Genomic DNA, 23,109 nt, shown 5'->3' on the forward strand with positions numbered 1-23,109 from the left:
TCTGCGTGCATGCACGTCGTGTAGGCGTGCACACATTTGTGATCGTGACCACAACTCACCGGGTTTCAGGTTCCTCTCCTGCAGCACAGACAGCCACTTGGCCCCAGTGCCAAAGATAGTGATGCTAGAAAAGGGGAAAAAGATAGACAAGAGGCAAGAACAAAAAGACGGAAATTTAATTCTTAAGCACAGCAATATAAAAGATCAGTGAAGCATTCTTTTCCAACAATAAAAAAAAACATAATTCCACTTCCCATAAGTACAAGATGTCCATTATTTTGAGGAAAAAACTGATTTGCGTCAGTGTTGCCAACAATGGCAGTCATTGCAGAAACCCTCCTACATGCATGGACTTCATTCTGCATTGTGACAGCAGAAACTTTAGACAACAGAACCAAATTAGCAAACATTATGAATCATCCTCTGGGGCAGGAGGATTATTGTTGCCAAATTTAATGGCAATCTGGCTGGTCTTTTTTGAGATATGTGCTCAAGGCCAAAGTGTTGGACAGATAATTGGATCGACAGACAGATCAACAAACTGTGTGAAATCCTGATCCTTTATCATCATTTACACTGGAAATTCTCGCTTGTATCATCAAAATGAAACATGTAACACAATTCTTCTCCAACAGCTCTGTTCCCCAGATGTTTCTGACTATCTTGTCTCAATCTGGATGGTGATGAATATTACTGTACAGTTGAGAAATGATGCACGGCTTGTCTAACTTTGATGTGTACGTTTCAGATTTTGTGTCTTTGTCTTCATTTGTCTTCATTGAGCTGTCTGTCCTGTTTCTACATAAGTAAGTTGAGTGCAATGTTTAAACCACAGTCAAATTACATGTATGTGCTGACATACCTGGCCAATAAAGGCAATTCTGAATCTGATCTACTGGTGAGAAAAATTTGTGAAATAATGTAAATGGTCAGTTTTCACACAATTCAGTCAGAGATTGAAATTAACCATGTGCTATAAATTGAGCATTTACAGTTCTTTTAGTTAGATTTGGCGATAAAATCTTATTTTCAATATTAATTCACATTCTTAGTTCAGATCTGCTACAGTGTATATCTGTTTATATCGTACAAATATGCAAAAATAGGAAATCTGACACAGAAAGAAAACATGGAGCATGAGAGAAATGATGCTGCTTGTAGACAAAATACATTAGAGTAATCATATAATAAGTAGAATTAGTACCACATTGACAAGTGCAGATAATGTAGATATATGGAAAGTGACAGCAAACCAAATCAGTGCCATGGTTTTGTTTGTTTGCTTTTTTATTTTCATCCCTGACGAATACTACAAAGTTGGATGACATCCTATCAAATGATCAAATCAAATGTGAATAACAAGTTGAATGTACCTAATTCTGAAAAATGGAATTACTGATTCAAGCTGGATTTTTTTTTTTTAATACCAATTAGTCGAGGTTGTACAGAGAGACAGATGTGCCGGTTTGTATGACGGGATAAATTACGCTGTTTGCTAACAGTATCAGATGATGAGTTATACAGGAGAAGACAACTATTAGCTGAGGAGGAGCAGAAGTTACGCAGAAATGAGGATAATTCCAATAAATGCTGTGTTTGTAGTGTCAAATATTTCACACTAAAAGAGCTGAAATATGCTATTCATTCTGTCCCCAGGAGAAACAGTTCATGTTTATGGTTTATGCTTACGAATCATTCCACCATTTGAGTGACAGTGTGAAAGAAGAGCTTCCAGCTGTGTTTAAGATTAAACCAAAGCAATGCACAGCTAAAATGCAGTTGCAGCTATTAAATGCAGTAAAATATCTAATTTATCTGCCATATAGGCCTAGTGTCGATCCTTGTGCCAAGCTAACATAGTTGATAATACCTCAGCTCATTTGAAAATAGAGAATTTAAAACAGCGATGAGTTATGGACCTTTTAATAAATATTCATTTTATCTGATAAATATTGTTTGTTTATTAACTGGCCCCAGGCCTCCTCTCATTATGCAAAAGTGGCCAACGGGCAAAGCAAGTTGTGTATCACTATTATAGAGTAATAATGAGTAAAAACAGCCAGAAGTGAGAGTGTTCTGAGGGCCTTACACACCTGTATGAATATGACCGGATGTTACTGTTCAGCTGGTAGTAAAGCAGCTGATGAATGATCACTGATGATGAAGCATGATGAAGGAGCCGAAGTGCGACTTCAGGGCTTGGCCTGAACCAACAGCGCTCCATTTGTTGACCTGAAACTATGTACGACAAGGCATAATAATATGTCTGTGAGCTGAATGTAAAAATATAAAAAAGGGCAACAGCGACTGAACAGCCTTTGCCCTTAATCCCATCTGCTCCAGTGGAGCTGCTCAGTAGCTTGGCTGTACTGTGGAGCTCCCAGGAGAGGAGTGAGTGTAAATGTAAAGCGAGGTGATGCTGAAACAGAGCTTGTGTGCTCAGTCGGCCTTTCGTGGATAGATAAGAACAATGCAGGAAGGAAAAAACTGATTGGGAATTGACTTTCAACTGAACAAATGAAAACAGAGTGAAACACAGTAAGGGCCAGTCTAGCGTAAGAGGACAAAACGTCTCTTTTTCCACGAGGAAATAGTTCAGTGGATAATGTATTGGCAGGATGTTCGCACACAGCCACCCTGAAATGAAATGACTTTGGAAGGTGGCTTTCTTCTGTGTGAATGGAAGTCACCCTGACAGCTGACAACAGTTGGACAACATGCGGAAGGCAAGGAGTGACAAAACGTCACATCTGTGTTCCCCTGCAGTTCTAGTTTTAAAACAAAGGGCCCTGTAAAAGGCTGTCTCTGTGAATGGGTGTGATTGTGTCTCAGTCTGTGTCTTTCTGTCTTTTCAAGTTATTTTTGTTGACATCAAATCAATCAAATTGCCTGCTATCGCTATGGTAACCATGTCTGTCATTCAAAAAAAGATAAAAAGGAATCTGTCTCTGGGACACAAAATAACTGTCTCAGAGGTTGAAATCGATTAGTGGTAATGGAGGTTGTTGATAGGGTGAGGGTGGGGGGAGGGTGTGATGATGCATGAGCACACGTACACACACACACACACCTCTTGTCCATGCTGCCTCTCCACGCCTCACCCTTTGTCCCCATTCCACCCCCTCTAGTATCACGATCTTAAAATCTTTAGTATATGTCTTTTTAAATCCCGATTTCATCTGATCCACTGTGAATCAAATTCTCAATTTATTGTGAAAGTGTTATGGACACTGTGGATTAACCAGTGTTGAAGATTTGTGACCAAAAAACAAAACAAAAAAATCACAAAAATACAACTGTGCCTTGAAACTCTCTTTTAGCAAATTATAAGTAGATTTTTCTATAATTTATTGCAAAGGAGCTTTAAAAGCAAAAGTACTTGAGTAGAAAAAGATCATGTTGACAAAAATGATAACATCCAAAAAAGTTACTAACAAGAGGAAAAATAAAAAAAAATATTGAAATGAATGAATACTCAAGTTAATAAAATGACTTGTCAACTTGTCAGCTTGGTTGATCAGTCCATCAGTTAAAGATTCAGCCCACTGCATCTATGTCTCAATGCTGTACCTCCAGACACAATTCTCACATCTACTCAAGATTAATTATATACCCCTGTAGGCACTTTAATTCTGGGTCTCATATCCACAACTCTTTCTGCGATACTTTCCGAATTTCATGTCTGAAAGTTATTCTTACTAATTTAATGTGTTCCAATTTCCAATTCAATTTAAGAGGATCCTGTTTCTTTAGTCTTTACAGGTAAAACATTAAAATAATTGTCAAAAAGAGAAGCTAGATACTGTGTATACACGTCTTTATTTAAGTTATAAGGGTGTGTATGTTTTGCATAGACCTGCTCTCCACATTTACTTCCAGCCTCCAGATGCAGGGGATGACGCGCACTTATTCAAACACAAAGACCCCATTTGTCATCTGTCACGCACGTACGCACACACAGTCACTCTCCATTCTATCCATCATCTCTGACCCCCCATCCGCCTCTGTATTTGTTCATTGCTAGCTACCACGGAAAGGGTCACTCTATTCTGATTGGAGGCAGGTGGCCAGGTGAGGCTTCTAATTCGGTGTTTAGGATGGAGGGCAGTGGAGAAGCTGCGAGTATCTGTTTGTATGCCTGCATGTGTAAATGCACCTGTGTGTCTGTTTCCAGGGAGACATGTCACTGGAAGCTGCTAAGCCAATAACAGACACTTGGAGTCAATCAGACACAAGAGCACCTCTGAGCAGTTACAATGTGTCTCTATGCATGTTATGATGTGGCAATTGAAGAACCACTTGTCAGTGCATGTTTTCTAAACTACTCTCACACTTCACCTTCACCCCGGGGAGAAATGTAATGTAAAAATGGACCATTGCTTTCTTCTCAGGAGCTGCAAGGAACAGTTTGAAACAACTGTTTGATGGTGTAATTGTTTACCGATCTGCAAATATTAAGTGTCAAGCACCACATTCATTAGGGCACCTTGGTGTTAGTGCCATGTATGTATTGCCTTGAAAGAGGAATTATTCAGTATGAAAGACAGCCTCCATAAAATGCCAATGGTATTTTTAGTGCCATTGTTTCTAAAATTAAATTAATTTCCTATGAACCCTGTTGCTTCCTCTCACCAACAGGATCCTTACACTCAGCTCCCTGGAATGCAATTGTTACCTCTCATGCACTACTGAAAAGACAGACATGTTCAAAACGATTTTTCCATCAGCACTTCACTCCTTCTGTCATCTCGTATTGTGAAGCTCCTTCTACTTTGTGCAATAAAGCATTTTGCCTTTGTGCTACAATCTAACCCGGTGGCAGACAATCAAAAAGGCCAAGTACAGGCTGACACGGCTCAAAATGAACGTGGCAATGTGCGGTAAAGCGCTTTAGCACGTCAAAAGCAGGTCTGGGTGTTGCTTTTTGAATTTGTTTGTGAATAACTCATCTTTGTGTAGTATTTGATGAATACTTGAGTTTCCAGTTTACAACATTCAGACACAGCTTGAAGACAAGAGGATATTTTAAATTATGCCCACATCTCTAAAACTGTAACTGAGCTGGCAAGATGCAGTCTGTTAAACTGTATCTGTAGTCATCTCCTCAAAAGAGCATAACTGAGAATTTTGCTTAGCGCTGGCAAAAGACAACATTTCCACAGTTGATACAAAAGCATAGGGGGGATCTCTGACATATCAGCTCAACACATAATGGACAAAAGATGGAGGAGACAAGAAGCTCCTCAGAGAACAGAGGCGCCTCCACAGTCCTGCAGAATACATGGAACCTGTGACAAGAATAAAGACTGTATTGTATAGCTAAGTCAGGAAAGCTGGTGCTTTTGCTCTCACTAGTCCTGGTGGTGAGTCTTAATAAATCTCTCTTTCCTACATGACACAGGCAGGGAAAGTTAGCTAATCAGAGTTTATGGTGCATGCAATAAAAGAGGCAAAAGTGTGACAATGTATGAAGATCGCAGCCTTTGTCTATAGTATATTCAGTGACACTGACATCCATGTTTACCATGTACAACACGTTCATTGCAATACATGTTGTGACTGATTTTCTTCAGTTTAATGCAGTTTAAAATAAATAATCAAAGGTAACTCATATTCAGATGTGTTTGATTCTCGTTGTTTGTGTAAATAAAACGGCATGGATGTCTCTACAGACAGCAGGAAGGTGTTCAGGTCCCTTGCTGAGTCACTGCCATGGCGTCTGTCCGCTCTTACCAGAGCCAAACACTGTCTGCTATGACACTGAAGAGGGTTTCTATTGTTTGGGGTCACTAAACTTATACTTATGCTATATAAGGGCATATTTTACCATTCATGTATATCATGTAAGATATCTGAATGATTAAATACACCCGTGTGAATGTGTGGTGAGCCACCATTCTTTATGATACAACTCTGATTCCAAAAAAGTTGGGACGCTGTGTAAAACATAAATATAACAGAATGAAATAATTTACTATTGCTTTTTGACATGTATTATACAACTGGAATTAGCAAAAAGACATTATATTTAATGTTTCAACTCATCAGCTTCATTCATTTTTGTAAATATCTACTTATTCTGAATTTGATTTGAAGAGTTGTGGAACGCTCCAAAAACACCTGTTTGAAACACTGGTAACAGCTGATAGTGTCATGATTCGGTATGAAAGGAGCATCCTGGAAAGACTCAGTCGTTCAAAAGCAAGGATGGAGCGAGGTTCACCACTTTGTCAAACACATGATGGTATAAAGGAGATTGATACATGGGCTCAGGAACACTTTGTAAAACTGTGGTTAGTAAACTCAGTTTGTTTGCAAATGCCTGCATTCTGTTTTTATTTACATTTTAAACAGCGTCCCAACTTTTTTGGAATCAGGGCTGAACAACAACTTCAACTTTTCTTGAGTTTTTAAAGACACAAATCTACAGTGGGTCATTTCAGACAATAATTGCTACAGTTTAGTTGTTCATGAACTTTTACAGTGGCTCACTATGTTAGATGATGTCCCTCTCAAGCAGATTCTCTATATGTTGTGAAGCACAGAAAAGTACTCGACAACTGCAAATGAACTAAAAACAATTCTTCCAAGACTCTCTGCTCACCTTTTCCTTTTCCCTTTTCTCAAAGCAGCAGAACTGCAATAATCCATCAGCAAATAGAAGGTTTTTCGTGTAAAATTACAACTCTTTTTCCATAATTGAAAATGCCATTTTTTAAAAAAATATCTACACAGACATTTAAAACTGTAAATGTCAATTGTTAGGTGTGCCGAGACAGTGGAATTCAACAGCAAAGCAGCTATTACAACTGCATAACTAACGAACAAAATGCAAAGCAACGGGTGGAAGCTTCAATGAAAGTTTAAGGCTCTGACGGATTTAGCCCTATTAAAATGTCCAACCTCAATTCAGAAGACGAGGGTCTAAAATATTTCATGTCAGGCTCTCCCAGAGGGTTTTTCCACATATCGTCGGGATCTGGAAAATATGTCTGAGGTGGCAACATCAGCACTTAATTGGTTCAAAAATTCTTTCCGTCATTCTGCAGCCCTGCACTGACTGCCTTGGTGAGGGTAATGAAAACAGTATTCTAACCTTGTTCACTTAATTTTCATCATTTATCATTTAAATTCTTCGCAGTGTGGTTGATAGGCGACAACATTTATCCCATCCAAAAACATACAGCTTAAGAAACTGGTACAATCATGGCTCGCAGTTATTTTACCACAGAACTAATAGCCATCTTAAGATCCTAAAACATTTGATAATTCAAATGACTGATAATATTGGGAAAGGAGCTCAACCTGCTGAGTTTCTGCAGTTGAAGTACTTTTTCTTGGCACTTTCGCACTATAGTTTCCACAACTCCCCATCTGTGTCAAATCTTTCTTCCCATTACTCCCTCCCTCGCTGAAGGCCATCTCTGCTGCACATCTGTGGTATCGCTGCCTTGAAGGGTCTTACTTTTGCTGACCACAGTGCAGTTTTCTTCATAATTTAACCACAGGCTGACTGAATGTACTCTGTAGCGCACACCTAGGAACTGCTTCATGTGACACAATCTCCAGCTGTTGGCTCTATTTGCAAGGTTGCTCAAGGGCACATCAGATGCATTTTTTATCACTGGTGTGCAGGGGCGAGAGACTTCTTCATGGACTTCCTCCACCCCTTTATTAAATGGTGTTTGTGAAATGTCAAATTTATTTGTAGGTGACACATTTCCCTTCTTACAGAGATGTTCTGAAAATATCTGTGAACGCTCAAGCTGAAACATTTTCAGCTCATGGGGACGTCAGTTGGTGCTGTCCCAGGTGAACTGTCTAACAGCATCCACCTGCTCGACTTTGCATGCAATTGTGCCACCTTCAAAATTCCACCTGTGCATCTATAACTACATTTTATTTAAGATAAATAACAAAAGGAAAACTATTTGACTTTCTCAAAGCAGAGCTCACACACTCGCATACCTTTTTAAGATGTGCAGAGACATAGACAACTAAACATATGGAAAATATATACATTCCCCATCTTCTCTATTAAATCTGAGCTAATTAATTGTCTGCATGCACACACTCACACACTATTATCCTTGACCATTTCCTCTTTCTTCTTGCTGTCTTCACAAGACAACAGAAGATCAATACTGGGTTTAGCATGCTGTTTGTGGTGGTGGTGATGGGGGAGAGTATCAGGACATTTTCCAAGAGGATCTGCTGTAAATATCCTCTGTGCTACTTTGGATGTGAGCCTACAGTGTCTGAAAATATCCCTCGAATGTAAAGGAAAGGGGTTATAGGGTATATACAGTACAGAGGGTGGGTGTGGGTTTATACACTATCTAATTCTGGCATCACAGGAGGAGGGAAGGGAAAGAAAAACTATTTTTCAAACATCAAATCAGACAAAAAGCAATCTACCGTCTTCATATGTGATGCCCACATTGTGCCATCTTATAGTGTGAACAGTCTCTGGGCCTGATGCTGACTTTAGGATTCAGCTGTCCTGGCTGCCTTGTAGTTTGACCTGAGGTGTGGGTTCCTCCAAATTTACAACATTACCATCGATCTCAATAACGACAGGCTGAAGGGATGGCTGATCCTGCTGACTTAAACTAGCTGAGTACAAGTCACCAGTGCACTTTCCAAATAACAGCGAGGCGGCTCATTTGCAGTAATCAATTAGGGGTGTTCAGGGTGTCTCGGGTGTCTTTGAGACAGATTTCTTTTAAAGTTATGAGAAACTCTACATTGTGTTTTCTCCAGATCTCAGTACATTCACTACAAACAGTAAAACCCTCATATAGCTTCTGCCTGGCAGCTTCACATGACAGGTTTGGGCAATTTTGGGAAAGCTTGTTTCTATTTTCCTCTGTTGTTGTTTTCATCCAACTATACACCAAACAACAGCCTAGCTATTTATGGCATAAAACATGAAGCAGTATAATCATGTCCATTACCCACTCTATACTCTATACATTCCCCCCTCTTTCCAACAATGCCATCCTTTTTACCTCCTCTGGCCTTTTCTCCTCTCCTCCCATTTAAATAAGCTGTAATAAATGAGTAAGTAAATAATAAAAGTTGATTGTGCGATAAGTTGCAGAGCGCCTCTGTTATTGATGCACATTATAACCAGCAGAAATCTTTATTCATGGGGTCTGCTCTTGTGTGTGCATGTGTGTGCAAGCTGTCAATTAGGTAAACACATTAGCAATTCTGTGGTTAAAAACAAACTCCCCAAGGAAAACCTTACCCCCTTCTTCTCACTCTCTGTCTGTATATCCGACTTGTTTTCCTTTCATTGTCTGGTTTTTGTCTGCACTCTCTATGTCTGTCTCTCTGCTCTTCATTGCCAGATTTTTAATTTTTTTTTTCCATGAATCATCTTGCAACCTTGCGGAGGATCTGGACCCTGAAGATTGACAGCCAGTGTGTCAGCAATGACGTACTGTGGGTTGTGTTTTTTCATTTTTTCTGATGTTACATATACAATTACTATCGTTGAAATATTAATAGAAATGGTGACAAAAACCCTTCATAACAGAAGTGCGTTTTCAAAGGCCAATTTTAATTTTGGGATTAAAATAAAAATCATCATCCAACAAAAAGTGATAAAACAGCACAACAATTCAGTCACTGTCACTCTCTTTTGTCAGCCTCTCCTGTTCCTGTGTGTGTGTGTGTGTGTGTGTGTGTGTGTGTGTGTGTGTGTGTGTGTGTGTGTGTGTGTGTGTGTGTGTGGCTAACTCACCCCAGCTGGTCTGTCAGGTTCCACAGTACATTCGGCGTGGGCATTAGTGGTGAACCATCATATAAAACCACTGAGGCTCCCACTGCCAGAGCAGACACCAGCCAGTTCCACATCATCCAGCCAGTCTAAGGACAACACACACACACAATGGTCAGTTTATCTGGTATAAACACTCCTTTCTCATCAACATGGAAAAATGGGTTGCAAACTGAAGAACTGCAGACTGTGAGTTATGTATCTGAGGTTCACATGACTGAGTTTCCCTTTCAACTGCTCGCTGAGCTACAGACAATTTCCAACAGAAAGCTGTGAAACTACTAGTTAACCAATTAGACAATAGAATAATTCAGCAATTCTGATAATCAATTAACCACTGAGGTTGTTTATGAAGCAAAAATGCTGAATATTCACTGGGTCCATCTTCCAAAAAGTGAAGATTTGCTGCTTTTCTTTCATTTATATCATTGTCAATTTAATGTGTTTGGGGTTGTAGCGTTGGTCGGATAAAACAAGAACCTCAGCCTCACTGTGGGCTCTGAAAACCTGCGATGGGTATATCTTTAAAAATTCTGGCATTTTAAAGAATGAACTACTAATCGTATCACCAGATTAATCAATAATGATAATAATTGGTACTTGCTGCAGAAATTCCCACAACTCTAAATAGAATAGGCAGTTATCAAGTTACAGGTTGACTAAGCACACAACTATATTTTTCAGATAGGAGGAAATTAATCGCAATAATCTTCCTTGTAAGATACACATGGTTGACAGAATCAATTTATTAATCAAGAAATAGTTTGTTCCCAACAACATAGACGTGTCAAAACAAAACAAACCTCCCAAAATTTAAATTTTGCACTAATCGTGTGCAAATACACAAATACACAGCATACGACACAAAAATTGGGGCTTTAATCAAAATAAAATGATGCTTTTCAGTCTCATCATCAAACAGAATTAGAAGCTTCCAGGAGTAACTAAACATTATGCACAGCTCTGACCTTCAGTGCAAAATGCTGCTCATTAGACAAGATCGGTTTGTGTGTGTGTGTGTGTGTGTGTGTGTGTGTGTGTGTGTGTGTGTCCTTGTGACCAGGCTCATGATTGAAAATACCCCACAATAGTTAACATTCTACCCCTGCTGGTAGCCGAGATGAGATGACTAGAGACCAGTGGAAAATTCCCCTGGTCTTCAAAACTTTGGACGCACGCACGTCATTTTTACTGTGAAAAGGCTGCGGACCTACCGTGGTGTAGTAAATGATGACATCACTGCTGGTCATATTTCCATGGAGAATGTGTTCTTTTAAGTGTTGGATGAGCGAGCCCTACAAAGAGAGAGAGGCAAGGCAATAGAGAGAGAGAGAGAGAGAGGGAGATAATGAATTATTTGAAGGTTTTTGCTCATTCATGACATTGACATTTGCTGATTTTTACCATCCTGATGAACAAACAGATCTAATTTAAATACTCTACCTTCAAAGCATGACAATACATTTTCAAACATATTTATGAACTCCATTCTCAGTTGCACAGAAAAATGCTTCTTGCAAACAACACACAGCACACGCAAGCACTTCTTTTGACAAAAAGGGCAATTTGTGTTAAGTGTGAATTCTCCCGGAGTCACCAACCCATCAAAACTGGATAGGTTATTACCGCTGGTGGTGCGTATGAACTGCATGAGTGTGTGTGTTTCACTTCTGAGCCTATGTGTGCATTCCTGTTCGCACAAACAGGTGCTCTGTGTGTGTGTGTGTGTGTGTGTGTGTGCGTGTCATCTTTGGCAGGACTCTGCTGCCATACCCACCCTTTGGTGCGTGCCATCTTGCTACTGACAGCATGTTAACAGAGCCGTAACAAAGCAGAAAGCACAACAGTGCCGGGGCTAATTGGTAGAGCCAGAGCGGACTGCCAGCGTCGCAATACGAAATGTTTTCACCAGCGCATTACTGTCCAATTATCGGCAGCATGGGGGGAAAGAGGGGGCACAAAAGAAAGAGACAGAGAGGAAGACAGAAGGAGAAAGACAGAAAAGGGAGCTAGAGGGAGAAGAAGTAAAGCTGGGGAAAAAACTAATGAGAGAAAAGGAGGACTATGTGTAAGTAAGGAGAAAATGCTTGCATGCAAGTAGGGGATTGAAAAGATAATGTGAAAGGGGGGGGTAAAAAGCAAAGCAAGACAAAGAGAAAAGAAACAATAGGTGTATGTGAGGGAGAGAGAGGGAGAATGACTGTTTCGTGATGAATGTGTCAATGCATTTATTTGAGTGTGTTAAACCATTTTGAATGTTGAGTGTTTCAGCCTTCAAAGCGCAGTGGTCTCTTTGAAATTACACATTCGTTTGACACTCTCCCTCACTCAGATGTGGTGTGTCGCAGAAAGGAAAAGTCATTCATTCACTCTCTTGAGAACCAGCGACCTTTCCAAAATCCGCTGATGGACGTTTGCTGCCATCTTGTGGTCGAAAATGTAACATAAACCCAAATGACACATGCATACAGTTGCAACTGTAGACAGCTTTACAATTAAGGTATCACTGAACAATTTCAACTGTTCTCTGTTAATTGTCGTCTTTTTTTTCCTTTATTCTCGAGCATCACCTTCTCTTCAAACTGTTCACATGTGTATTAATATGAATGGATTGCACAGCCAATTCAACTGTGCATGTAGCCCAACCCAGGAGAGCTCTGCAAACAGATGGGACCAGTGTGTGTGTGTGTGTGTGTGTGTGTGTGTGTGTGAGTGTGAGTGTGAGACAGCTGTGTCTATCTAACCCTTGTGGAGCAGCAAAAAAACAGCAACGAAAGTGTCACTTTATTTTGAATTGTAAATGTGTTCCTTGTTTCATTTTCTTACATAATGTACTCAATTACATGCTATATATCTACAAACAAGAATGCAGGACAACCCATGGGTCAGTCAGTCTGGTGCAACATTCATCCCCTCATTTATAAAACGATCAGCGGTGTGAAAGAGAAGCAGAGCAATCCATAAACACGGTTTTGGACTAATGGAAGTCGACGTGCTTCTTACCCCAGCAGAGTGGACCATACATTTAGGAGACCCGGTGGTCCCAGAAGAGTACATGATGAAGAGAGGATGACTGAATGGAAGCTGCTCGAACTCCAGCTGAGGAAACTGATCGACCTCACCACGGCCGGATGCCAAGAAATCATCTATAAATACACTGCGGAGATTTGAAAAAAAAAAAAACAGAGTAAAAATTGAGTCAAAGAAGAAATTAAAGATTGACACAATATATGTGCAAGAGAGTACAGTATAAGTTCAGTATATCTCTGAGCTGCTCTCTGACATACAAAAAATGTGTGTTTCAGCTTCTCAGTTTTAACACTTCGGTATTGCTGATTCCGCAGAGACGCACCTGTTGGGGATCTTTGAGAGGTCAGTCTCATGTTTGGAGCGAGCGTAGGGAATCACCACTACTTTCTTCAGGTCAGGCAGACCTACAGACAGAGAGAGAGAGAGAGAGACAGAGACAGAGACAGAGAGAGAGAGAGAGCGAGTGAGCGAGGCTGATGCAGTTTTAGCACCCAATAGCTGAAGAAGCCAAATACATTTTGAATTGATGGTAATCTGAAGTAAGAGCAGACACTAAAACCAAAACATGCAAAAATGTCCAGTCAGTCACATTATGTGCTGTGAGTGCCAACCTTTGACAACACTGGTGAGCTTTTCCATGTGGTCATGTGTTTTGCCATTGTAAACCACAGCAGCAACAGAGAAGATCAGCTTGGGCTGGATTTGAGAAAACCTGTCCAGAACGCCCTGAGACACACAGAAAAAAGAAAACCAACGGAAATGAAAAGCAAGGACAAATAATTAGAACTGCAGATTGCCCTCAAGCCTGCAAAAGCTCCACAGGATATTAAAGAAAAACATTGGCATTTAAGTTACCCACAAGGCTCATAAAAGTAAATCTAGAATGGCTATGTTTTATAGAGAGGAATTCTGAGATTAAATAAGAGTTTAGGGCAGAGAAATAAGGAGTCTGAATCAAAGAGAAGAGCACAGGAATAAGAAGCATTTATGCTCTGAACTGAACTGCTTAATCTCCTGTTCAACACAATTTCTATTTAAGAATGAATAACACCACTGCAAAACCGCAGTATATTAGAGAATGAAGGAAGCAATAGCATAGTAACAGTGTGATTCACAGGGAGCAGCTGTGCTCCAGACAAAATGTATGAGGAATTTAATGAAGAGTCTGCACAATATACATTTAATCTGTTATATCTGCAAAGTACTTCCTGCTTAAAGTGTAAACTGGAAAAACAGAGTCAGTAAACTTCCTGCTAAAGGTGAAAACAGGTTTTGAATGTATGTGCAGCTCTCTGATCTGCCACACGGGGCAGTAGCACACAAGAAACAAGAAGCAGAGACCAAGATGACAAAAAGGCCATTGAAGAGAGAGACGCTGCAGGATGAAGTTAATGACACTCACGCTCACACACGTGACATTTTGCCTGACAGACCTGATTCCCCCTTTACTCTGTGCGTATATGTTTTTGTGTTTGTAAATGTTAAAAGAGCATTAGCCCAGTATGGCTCAGTATTGTTGATGAAGGAAGACTCTCATTAAAAGACACCAAGACTAACACAGAACAGAAAAACAACACATGCTATTTCTCAACCAACCAACACATTAAATGGTTTGATTTCATTTATTTGTACTTGGAAAATAAACTAAACTCAAAGTCCACCTGCACGGGAAATATCTAGATCTTCTAAAATCTAGTTTGAATAACTAAATACAATGAGACAATCAAGTATTGAAGATACATCAGTCAACATGGAATATACAACTATAACTTAAACATGTGTAAATAAAAAAATATGAGCCAGAATCAGTTTAGCGCAGTCCTTACATTGACTCCAAAGTCGACAGACGTGGAGCTCCAAATGGCTCCAATGCTGGCTGCTGCTAACATGGCCTCCACTGCGTGGATACCATTGGGTAGGTAGCCTAAAGGAGGAGAGAGGAGGCAAAGAGGAGGAAAGCGCTGAGTACAAGCAGCAATCCTGAAGATTCCTTCTATTGAAAATGACTAAAAAATCAAGTATTATGATGGCTTTTCATAAACATGCAGATCCATGTAAGTTCAAAATTATAACATTTTGACAAACTGACGACATGGCAGCACATAAAGAATGTGACTGTGTGCATCATCAACTTATTCACACCAGTACATGCACAGACATATACTGCAACTGTATTTATTATCAAAATGTCAAACATAACACATAACATTCATTACTTAGTAATGCAACGTTGTTTCCCAGACCACACACCATATGTGACAAGAAGCTAGACTTTTGAGATAAAATATAGCAAAGAAAAAAGTTTATTATGTGCAGAAATAAAGCATATTGTAGTTGAAGAACAATCAGGAATGAGTCTATAGTGTTAGAGTTTCAGTTATCTACTGCCTGATCTATCTATCTATCTATCTAGCAATGAGAGCAATTGGGTTTGTTATGCAGTCTCTATCTTGTAACTGCAGAATACCACACAGCAGTGTAGGTCACCTCACTGAGAGAATAGCAGAAGAGGACAAGGCGAGAGGAGGGAAGAGACAGAAAGATACCGAGCAAAAACAATCAGGATAAAAGGAGGAGAGAGAAAAATGAGAATGTAAAACGGGAGAGGGAGGGAGAGATGTGCTGAATATCAACCAGGGCAGTGAGAATATTTCATTCTTAACAAGCAGCACTGAGATCCTAACTGCTGTCTTGCTCTGATATATGGCTTGATCAATATAGGAAGTGGCGCCCAAGGACACTACATGTCTTTTCACTGGACAGACTCAGACAATCAGAGAGAGAGATACTGGCAACTGCACCAAGCTAAATGAATAATACTGAACAGAGGTGCATTGAAACATTGAACATTGAAATCCTTACCATTATCTGATAATCTCCATGTTAATTTCAGACCATTTTCATCTCACTGTAATGCTATTACAACTCTAGTATTCACTAGATTCACTTACTATACACTTTATCTGAGATTCCAGGTGTCACTGCAGCCCTTCAGCCATTGCAAAAGTTAAAATTATTAAATCTGTTGCATTCAGATTCGATTAATAAAAGTTTGATTTTAACAAAAAAGAGAAAAAATAGTCCATTCCGTCTAAAACACAAGCATGAGATACAAAATAAAAGACTGGCTCAACACAGGAGCTCTCATGATAAAACAATAATACAGCGTGTAGTCCCAGGCAAGCAACGTGACGAGCCAAAGGCAAAAAGCAACCGGCAGCCATCCTGTCACTTACTGTGAATTGTGACTAATCGCCGTTTTACCGGTTGCTATGCTGACTCCTGCTGTAACCAGGAAGCTGATCCTGACTGGATGACATCTCAGGCTGACAGATCACCCTCCTGCTACACTGGCTAAACAGACACTCTCATAAATTATTATCCCCTTACACTGTACCAGGACTAACAGCATCATGGATCATAAGACACCTTGCTTGACTACCTCTGTGGCTAATATTATGAATCACTGTCTATGCAAGTCTGTAGCAACACTACTTACATGTCAAAGCAACACACTGATGTTCCTGTCTTCTTATTCATGGACACTTGTATGAAGCTTCTTAGGTCTACGTGCATGATCGCACAAAGGATATAACCACATGGGCTCACAAACACGACGTAAAACTGCTGTCAGGTTGTTGATAAATGACTGCATTCTGTTTATATTCATGTTTTACAGAGCATCCAAACTTTTTTGGAATCAGGGTTGTACTAAAAGAGCTAAAGCAAACTCTAGCACTGCCTGGGGAAATTCTGTGGATTAAGTCAGGCAGTTGGTTTGGCAAAACTGCAAGAATAAAGGAGGAGGAGGAGGAGGAGGAGGAGGAGAGGGAAGGAGAGGTTTAGCCAGTGTCTTAACTAGAGTTGAACCATGTTGACCTCACAGGTGCAATGTTGTGGTGCTAACAGGGCCACAACTGAAAATCACAGCAGCCAAGTCCAAGTTTTAAATGTTAGTGAATCACATCATGTCCTGCAGCAGACAATCTACTTAACTCCACTTTTTCCAAATGCTACTGTCTGTCATTCTCAACCTGCTCAAAATTGACAATAAACTGTTTTTTTTCAAAGTTTGCAAAAACAACTTTGATGAATAGTAAACGAGAAAATAATGATCTAAATGAAAGTTGCTTTGTGCTTGCTGTTACCACCACATTGCTTCCTGCTAGCATGGCCAAATTTGGAATAACAGCCACACTTAACGGGCCAAATGTGTCACATATTCCGTGTAGTGGGTATGAGTAGTTTCCCATTTCCCTCTCAGAGCACAGAAGTGTGTGTCCTGCTGGTTAACACTTTTCTTTAGCTTCATCTCCTTTTGTTACGCTCATCTTTATTCAAACATTTTTTTATTTATTTGTTACTTATCATTTTATGTTATAATGCTGCTACATTTCTGTTTTATATTACAGACTCCATACTCGTATTAGTCAACACTGAAGACTGTGATTGTACAGTGTGTGTTTTTAGTTACACATAATTAAAAGAATATGCATTTCCCAGTGGATGAACTGTGGGCGTGGAGGCTGGATACAAGCTTCATGACAGGGTGGAGGGTGATGTTGAGTATGACAGGACCAGGGAGAAGAGCAATGGAACTAAAACATACACAAAAGGGAGAACACGTGTGTGTGTGTGTTGTGTGCTGGTTTGGCTCATATCCTGCTATAAAGCTCGGTTGGTTTCATCAACTAAGTGCTGATATATTTCCTGGTTACAGACACCGTCAAAACATTTTGCTACACCCTGGGGACAAGGACATCTCTGTCTCTAAGACACACAAGTGAGCACATACATTCAAATACACGAACCGATTCGGGTTCAGATATGTGAGGAAAGAAGAGAAGAGAGAACCTTTTCTCTCTTGGCATGAAGTAGATGGTCTCTCTCTCTCTCTCTTCCTGTGTCTATCCCTCCCTCAACCCTTCCCATCTTTCTAATGAGATTCCCACAGAGCTTCAGTCATTTAGCTAATGGATTTCCCAACCGCAGTATCCATCTTTCTTCTGAACACACACAAACTTTCATACACACCCTGGTCATTCCTGGACAGAGTCATCAATACGAGCTCATGAACAGCAGCCACTGACGTTAGTCATGCTGCTGCTGCTTCAAAATAAAAGCAGGAAACATTCTAAACACGAGGGCCACAGAATTTAAGCTCCGTGATTTTTAGAGATTTCTTTTTTACTGATTATGTCAGAATATAGTCCTAGGGCTGTCTTCAGTTACTGACAGTATGACTGCTGTTTTTGTGAACATGTTTTCACTGTCAAGTAAGACATACCACGGAGCTGCCCAGTACAACCACATGTTCTCTTCTATTAACTACAGTTTCGTGAGGGGGTGACTTAAAATTGTAGCAGTTATACTAATATACTAATGTGTTTCTTGTAAATCACTGATACTGAAGGAAGAGAACTGTCTTCAGTGTGACAAGTAGGATAAATGCCGTGCAAATTCATGGACATGTTTGAACGGTGACTGTGAGCAGTTTTATGTATGGGTCTGTATTTTGAGATGTGAAAACTTCTTAATGCCACCAAACATTATTTTGCTTTTGTTCAACAACCCTAAAGCAACTAAACTCCAGAAAGCTGCGTAGTTCTCACAGCTCAATATGTATTTCCACAGCCAGAAATGAGGCAACAAGTTACAAAGGTGACGGAGATAAGCTCCTAAAAGCATTTGACACTTAAACACACTTAAAAAATGCACCGATCGCAAATCGAGGTGAGGAAACATATATGACATGCACTGAAGCTCCAGTTGCTGCAATAGCGCTGCTCAGTCGCAGTTTATACTGTTTAGATTGCAGGTATAAATGTGCAGGTCTGGATGAATGTACTGCACAGACGGGCGTTTCAGGAAAAACATGCACGCTCAGCCATTCATCCCTGTACAAATATGAACTTAATGAATGAACTAAATGGTGACTTTCAGAAAGAGCTGCAATTTGTGCCATGACAGCCAGTCCTCCTTCTCAGTGAACGCACACACACACACAGAGCAAACATGAAAGAGCCCAGGTCCAACTAATGCTGCAACAGGATTCAAAGAAGAAAGAAGGAAAAAGTGAGAGGGAAGGAGAGGGTGAAGAAGATGGAAGTCTATGGGATAAAAAGAAATAAGTCGGGGGAGATCAATGACATATCAACTATCACTTGGCTCATAGACTCACCAACGACCCTGTCTCCAGTCTGAACACCCATCTTCCTCATGGCTGCAGCAAACAACGCCACATCGCACCTCAGCTCCCCATACGTCACCTTCACAATCTCCTCATTTGCCTCAGCTGGAAGACAGACACAAAGAGAAAATGAGACATGTGGATACAAGAGATAAACATGCACATTTAAAAAAATGATTCTGAAAAACAATGCACATCTGGATATATTTTGGGTTCTGTACACCACTGGGGTTGACATAATTAGGGGTGGGCGGTATACTGGTTAGGTCACTGTCATCGGTGTCACATTCTGCCACGACACAGACATTGCAAGACTGTCATTACAGTGATAAATGTTTTTGCATTTTAAAAATAATGTGCTTTATAACATAACATGCATGGAGTGGGTTAAAACATACTCATAGAACTGGAGTTATTTCCAGTAAATACTATTTTCCTCACTGTAACTCCGGTAGCACAAAGATGTGGAAGGTAACATAAAAAGTAACCCACACCAATTTCTTCATGTAAATGCCCTCAAAACAACAACAGGAAAACTCTTAGTCTAAGTTAAAGGATGGATCAATACCACCTTCAAACTTAGAACCCGTAAGTTTTGCCATTTTCATGTTTCTTTCTTGTTTATTTCGCTCGTTAGCCTGTTGTACTTAGCATTAGCACGTTTCGCAGCTAATGTGGCTAGTAGCATCTATTGTGGGGGCCTTGACTGAGGGACAGTCAAGAGAATCTGTGTGAACGTTGAGCGTCATTTTTTCACTTTGCTTTGCTTTGCTTTTTGTGTCGTCTCACACAGCCAGACCCAACGTTAGCGCCACACTTCATACTGCAACACAACACTTAGCTGGTTTTGTTGTTACATGAATGCCTCATCTGCTGCGGGTGTGTCTGTATGTGTCTGTTGGTGTCAGGTTTAAATGTACTTGATAAACATGTCCTGTAGTACTTTCACTATTGTACATACGTAATACTTATACTCTGACAACAAATCACATTACATTTTCTGGTTGACCTACATTATGGGGCAGGTTTCTCCTTCCAAAACACACATAGGTCTATACCTCATTTTCATTCCTATTTGGAGCCAATAAACACATCAATTTCTTAATATTTTATTCTTAGGTAATGTTCCCTTTCATTGCTAATAGAGTGAGGAGGTCGAGTCATGTTTTGAGTGGAGCACCCCTTTATATTTTTGTAGTACTGTGATATAATACCCTCACCATAAAAAACAAAACCACTATTGTGATATAGATTTTAGGATGAATCTCCCACCCTTAACATTAATGCCAATAAAACCCCTAAACGGGTAAATCCAAATCTGCAAAAAAATAAAACAGAGATGGAGACATAAAAAGAGGGGATAATATAGCAGGACAGACCACAGACAGGAATAGTCCTCTTTTCTCTCTAAGTAATAGTCTAGTGACATTTACAGAGGCTCCACAGCATTGTGACCAATGGGCCTTCTCATAATTACATTACTGCTCCTGAGGAAGGTTGTGTGTATGTGCTCACTTTCCCCCACACACACCCAGATAAGGCAATAAAAAAGGGCCAATCCATTAGTATGTGACTGACCTGAGAGATAGAGCAGGGAGCAGCCGTTAACCTAATAACAAAATGACGTGTGCAGCCTTGCGCTCACCGCTGCATCAATTCTGCACTCACATGTACCCTCAACTCTGCTCGTTCCTGTCTTCCTCACTTTCTTTCTGCGTCGTTCATTCGCGAACACAACTTGTGAAGGTGAGACGAAACAGAGAGCAAATGCAATCTATGTGACTCGAAGGGAGAGAATACCCTCACTCTCTAAGACGTACAGGCAAACTAGGAGAAACCACAGCTTTAATTACCTTAGATTTGAGAGTGTAAATGTTGTTAGAATAAAACAGCAAATGAGTGTCGTGTGATTTTGACAATCAGCATGTGTGTGTTAGCATGCATGCTGCTTGCTCGCTGCATGGAATGAACACTACCAGGATTGGGGATTTGATTTCTATTGAAGATGAATGAAACCAACGGTCAAGGGGCAGCATTGTGGCACACATATTGCTCTATATCTATTTTTAATCAGCTTCATATGCTTTGTGTACTCACTTGCAGCATAGAGAGCGACTTTATCCTGGTCTGCATGTTTGAGCAAGTTCTCCGCGTAGTTGAGGCGAGCTCCTTTAAACCACTCTGGAACATCTGAGATCCGTTTGGATACATCCACAACCTGGTGTATACCCATAAGACACACACCAAGAACACACACAGGAGAGACACAGCACTGTGATTGACAAAAAAACACACATTTCAAAGCATTTTAGTGCTGGCACATTAGCCCCATCCTGAATATATTTCTTTCTTTCTCATCAGTTAGACTTAAATCAACTTGGCATGGATTAAGTGGACAGCACACAACATTGTATAATAAAAACAATGGACTGATCACAGAGGTCCCTGAATTAGGCTATGAAAACAGCCCTCCCAGCTGTTATTGAGGACAAAAATGGGGCTGAGATCAAAGCACTCAAAACTGAAAGCCACTGTTTTGCAAACACATCAAGCATGTGTCTCTGCCACTGTAACAGCTGATGGCGTTACTGTGCTTGAAACAAAAACAGCCCACTGTGCATCAGTGTTACAACGTGTTTGATTGACGGGTTGATTGTCTCCCTGTCTTCCATCTGATGTCTGCTGGGGCTGCAAACAGAGGATTAAGTGGGTATAAGGAAATGTACAACTAAAAGAAGAGCATGTGGCTAACATGACGTGGCATGCGTTATCCATGTGTACAAAAGGGGTGTGTTAACAACGTGGTGCAGCGCATTAAGCTCAGAGGCCATTTATTACCGCACACACCTACCCAAGGGACTACATCCTGGAACTAAGCTACATTAAGAGGCTGGACAGCAAATGAAATGAACACACATGAGGATAATTCCGTGAAACCTCCTTTTTGACAACTGACTTTTTAATGTAGCCTTGATAAAATATGTACAAATCAGACCACCTCCGGCAAGGACGCACCGGACCACAAACACCCTGAGCAGTCTTTGGTTTTGTCTCGTCTGTTTTTAAGCAGGAAAGAATAGTGACCTGGTCATAAAGCTCAAGTGTGTTTGACTGCAGGTTATTTTAAAGTATCTTGTTGTACAATGACAATGACAATGACACAAAGGAATCCTTTGATGTACATTTTTATTACATAATATACATATGCGATAGTAAACTGACCACGGGACGTTTTATAGAAAGGACGATGAAGAACAAATGTGCAGATTTGAAAAATGTTGATGTCAAAAATAGTTAACAACTACAGTTTAAGAAAGAGAGGTGCATTTGGTACAACAGCTTCAGAAAAAGTTGCTGATCTAATCAACTGTCTCTGCAGTTTCTGCCCATAAAATACTGCAGATTTTAAATATGATTAAATTAATGTATAATAAACGATAAATAAACGTGTATTGTGTACACATCCTCTTATTTTTGTCACAATTCCAAGAGATTTTGAAACCGTCTTGCATACAAAACCATGTTCTCTCAAAGAGAGTTTATCATCAATCAGAATCCCTTAAAAAAGCATGTTAAAAAGGTTAATGTACTACTTCAGAGCCATAATAATACAGCTAGACTGACAAAGTTGAAAATTACCATCATAAAGAAAGTTAACTCTTGCAAGTGAAATGCTGGTGATTTAATGAATCTTTACGGCGAGTTTCTCTGCTCTGCTAGCCACTGCAGAAACCAAAAACTGGCGTTATTCTGCACTAAAAATGCGATTTTGTTTTAATTGTCAGATGACATTGTGCCAGCACAGGTTGGACTCACCTCGTCGTATGGTTTGGAGCTGACTACTCCACAAAAGCGCCACACCTCTCCCCAAAACTCTGAGTAGCTGTCCACCGACCACTGGTACAGGTCGTTGTAGTTGGCTAGAGGACAGAGAATCAGTGATTACTACAGATTTAGAGCAACAATATGAACGTGCTGCTGTGACTATCAGCTTGTACAGTTGACCAAATACAAGAAAAGATCAGACATCATCATGTAACATCATGTGTTGAAATCAGCCCTTCATGCTCCTGTCATGGTCCACTAATAACTATCAAATAAA

General features: G+C 40.1%; 1 protein-coding gene across 1 annotated transcript in view; it reads right to left on the bottom strand.

Moving 5' to 3' along the window:
- The window catches only part of aacs (acetoacetyl-CoA synthetase), a 42,053-nt gene that overhangs the window by 17,298 nt on the left and 1,646 nt on the right, over positions 1-23,109 (bottom strand). Inside the window, exons 2-11 of the mRNA XM_041936540.1 lie at positions 22,824-22,927; positions 21,105-21,225; positions 18,999-19,112; positions 14,644-14,741; positions 13,429-13,543; positions 13,140-13,221; positions 12,791-12,944; positions 11,002-11,082; positions 9,752-9,876; positions 60-124 (exon numbers count right to left, since the gene is read on the bottom strand). Of these exons, the coding sequence (XP_041792474.1) occupies positions 60-124; positions 9,752-9,876; positions 11,002-11,082; positions 12,791-12,944; positions 13,140-13,221; positions 13,429-13,543; positions 14,644-14,741; positions 18,999-19,112; positions 21,105-21,225; positions 22,824-22,927 (1,059 nt within the window). The remainder of the gene's footprint in view (positions 1-59; positions 125-9,751; positions 9,877-11,001; positions 11,083-12,790; positions 12,945-13,139; positions 13,222-13,428; positions 13,544-14,643; positions 14,742-18,998; positions 19,113-21,104; positions 21,226-22,823; positions 22,928-23,109) is intronic.

This window comes from Chelmon rostratus, chromosome 5, assembly GCF_017976325.1.
Source record: "Chelmon rostratus isolate fCheRos1 chromosome 5, fCheRos1.pri, whole genome shotgun sequence".
In the NCBI taxonomy this organism is placed as follows: Eukaryota; Metazoa; Chordata; class Actinopteri; order Chaetodontiformes; family Chaetodontidae; genus Chelmon; species Chelmon rostratus.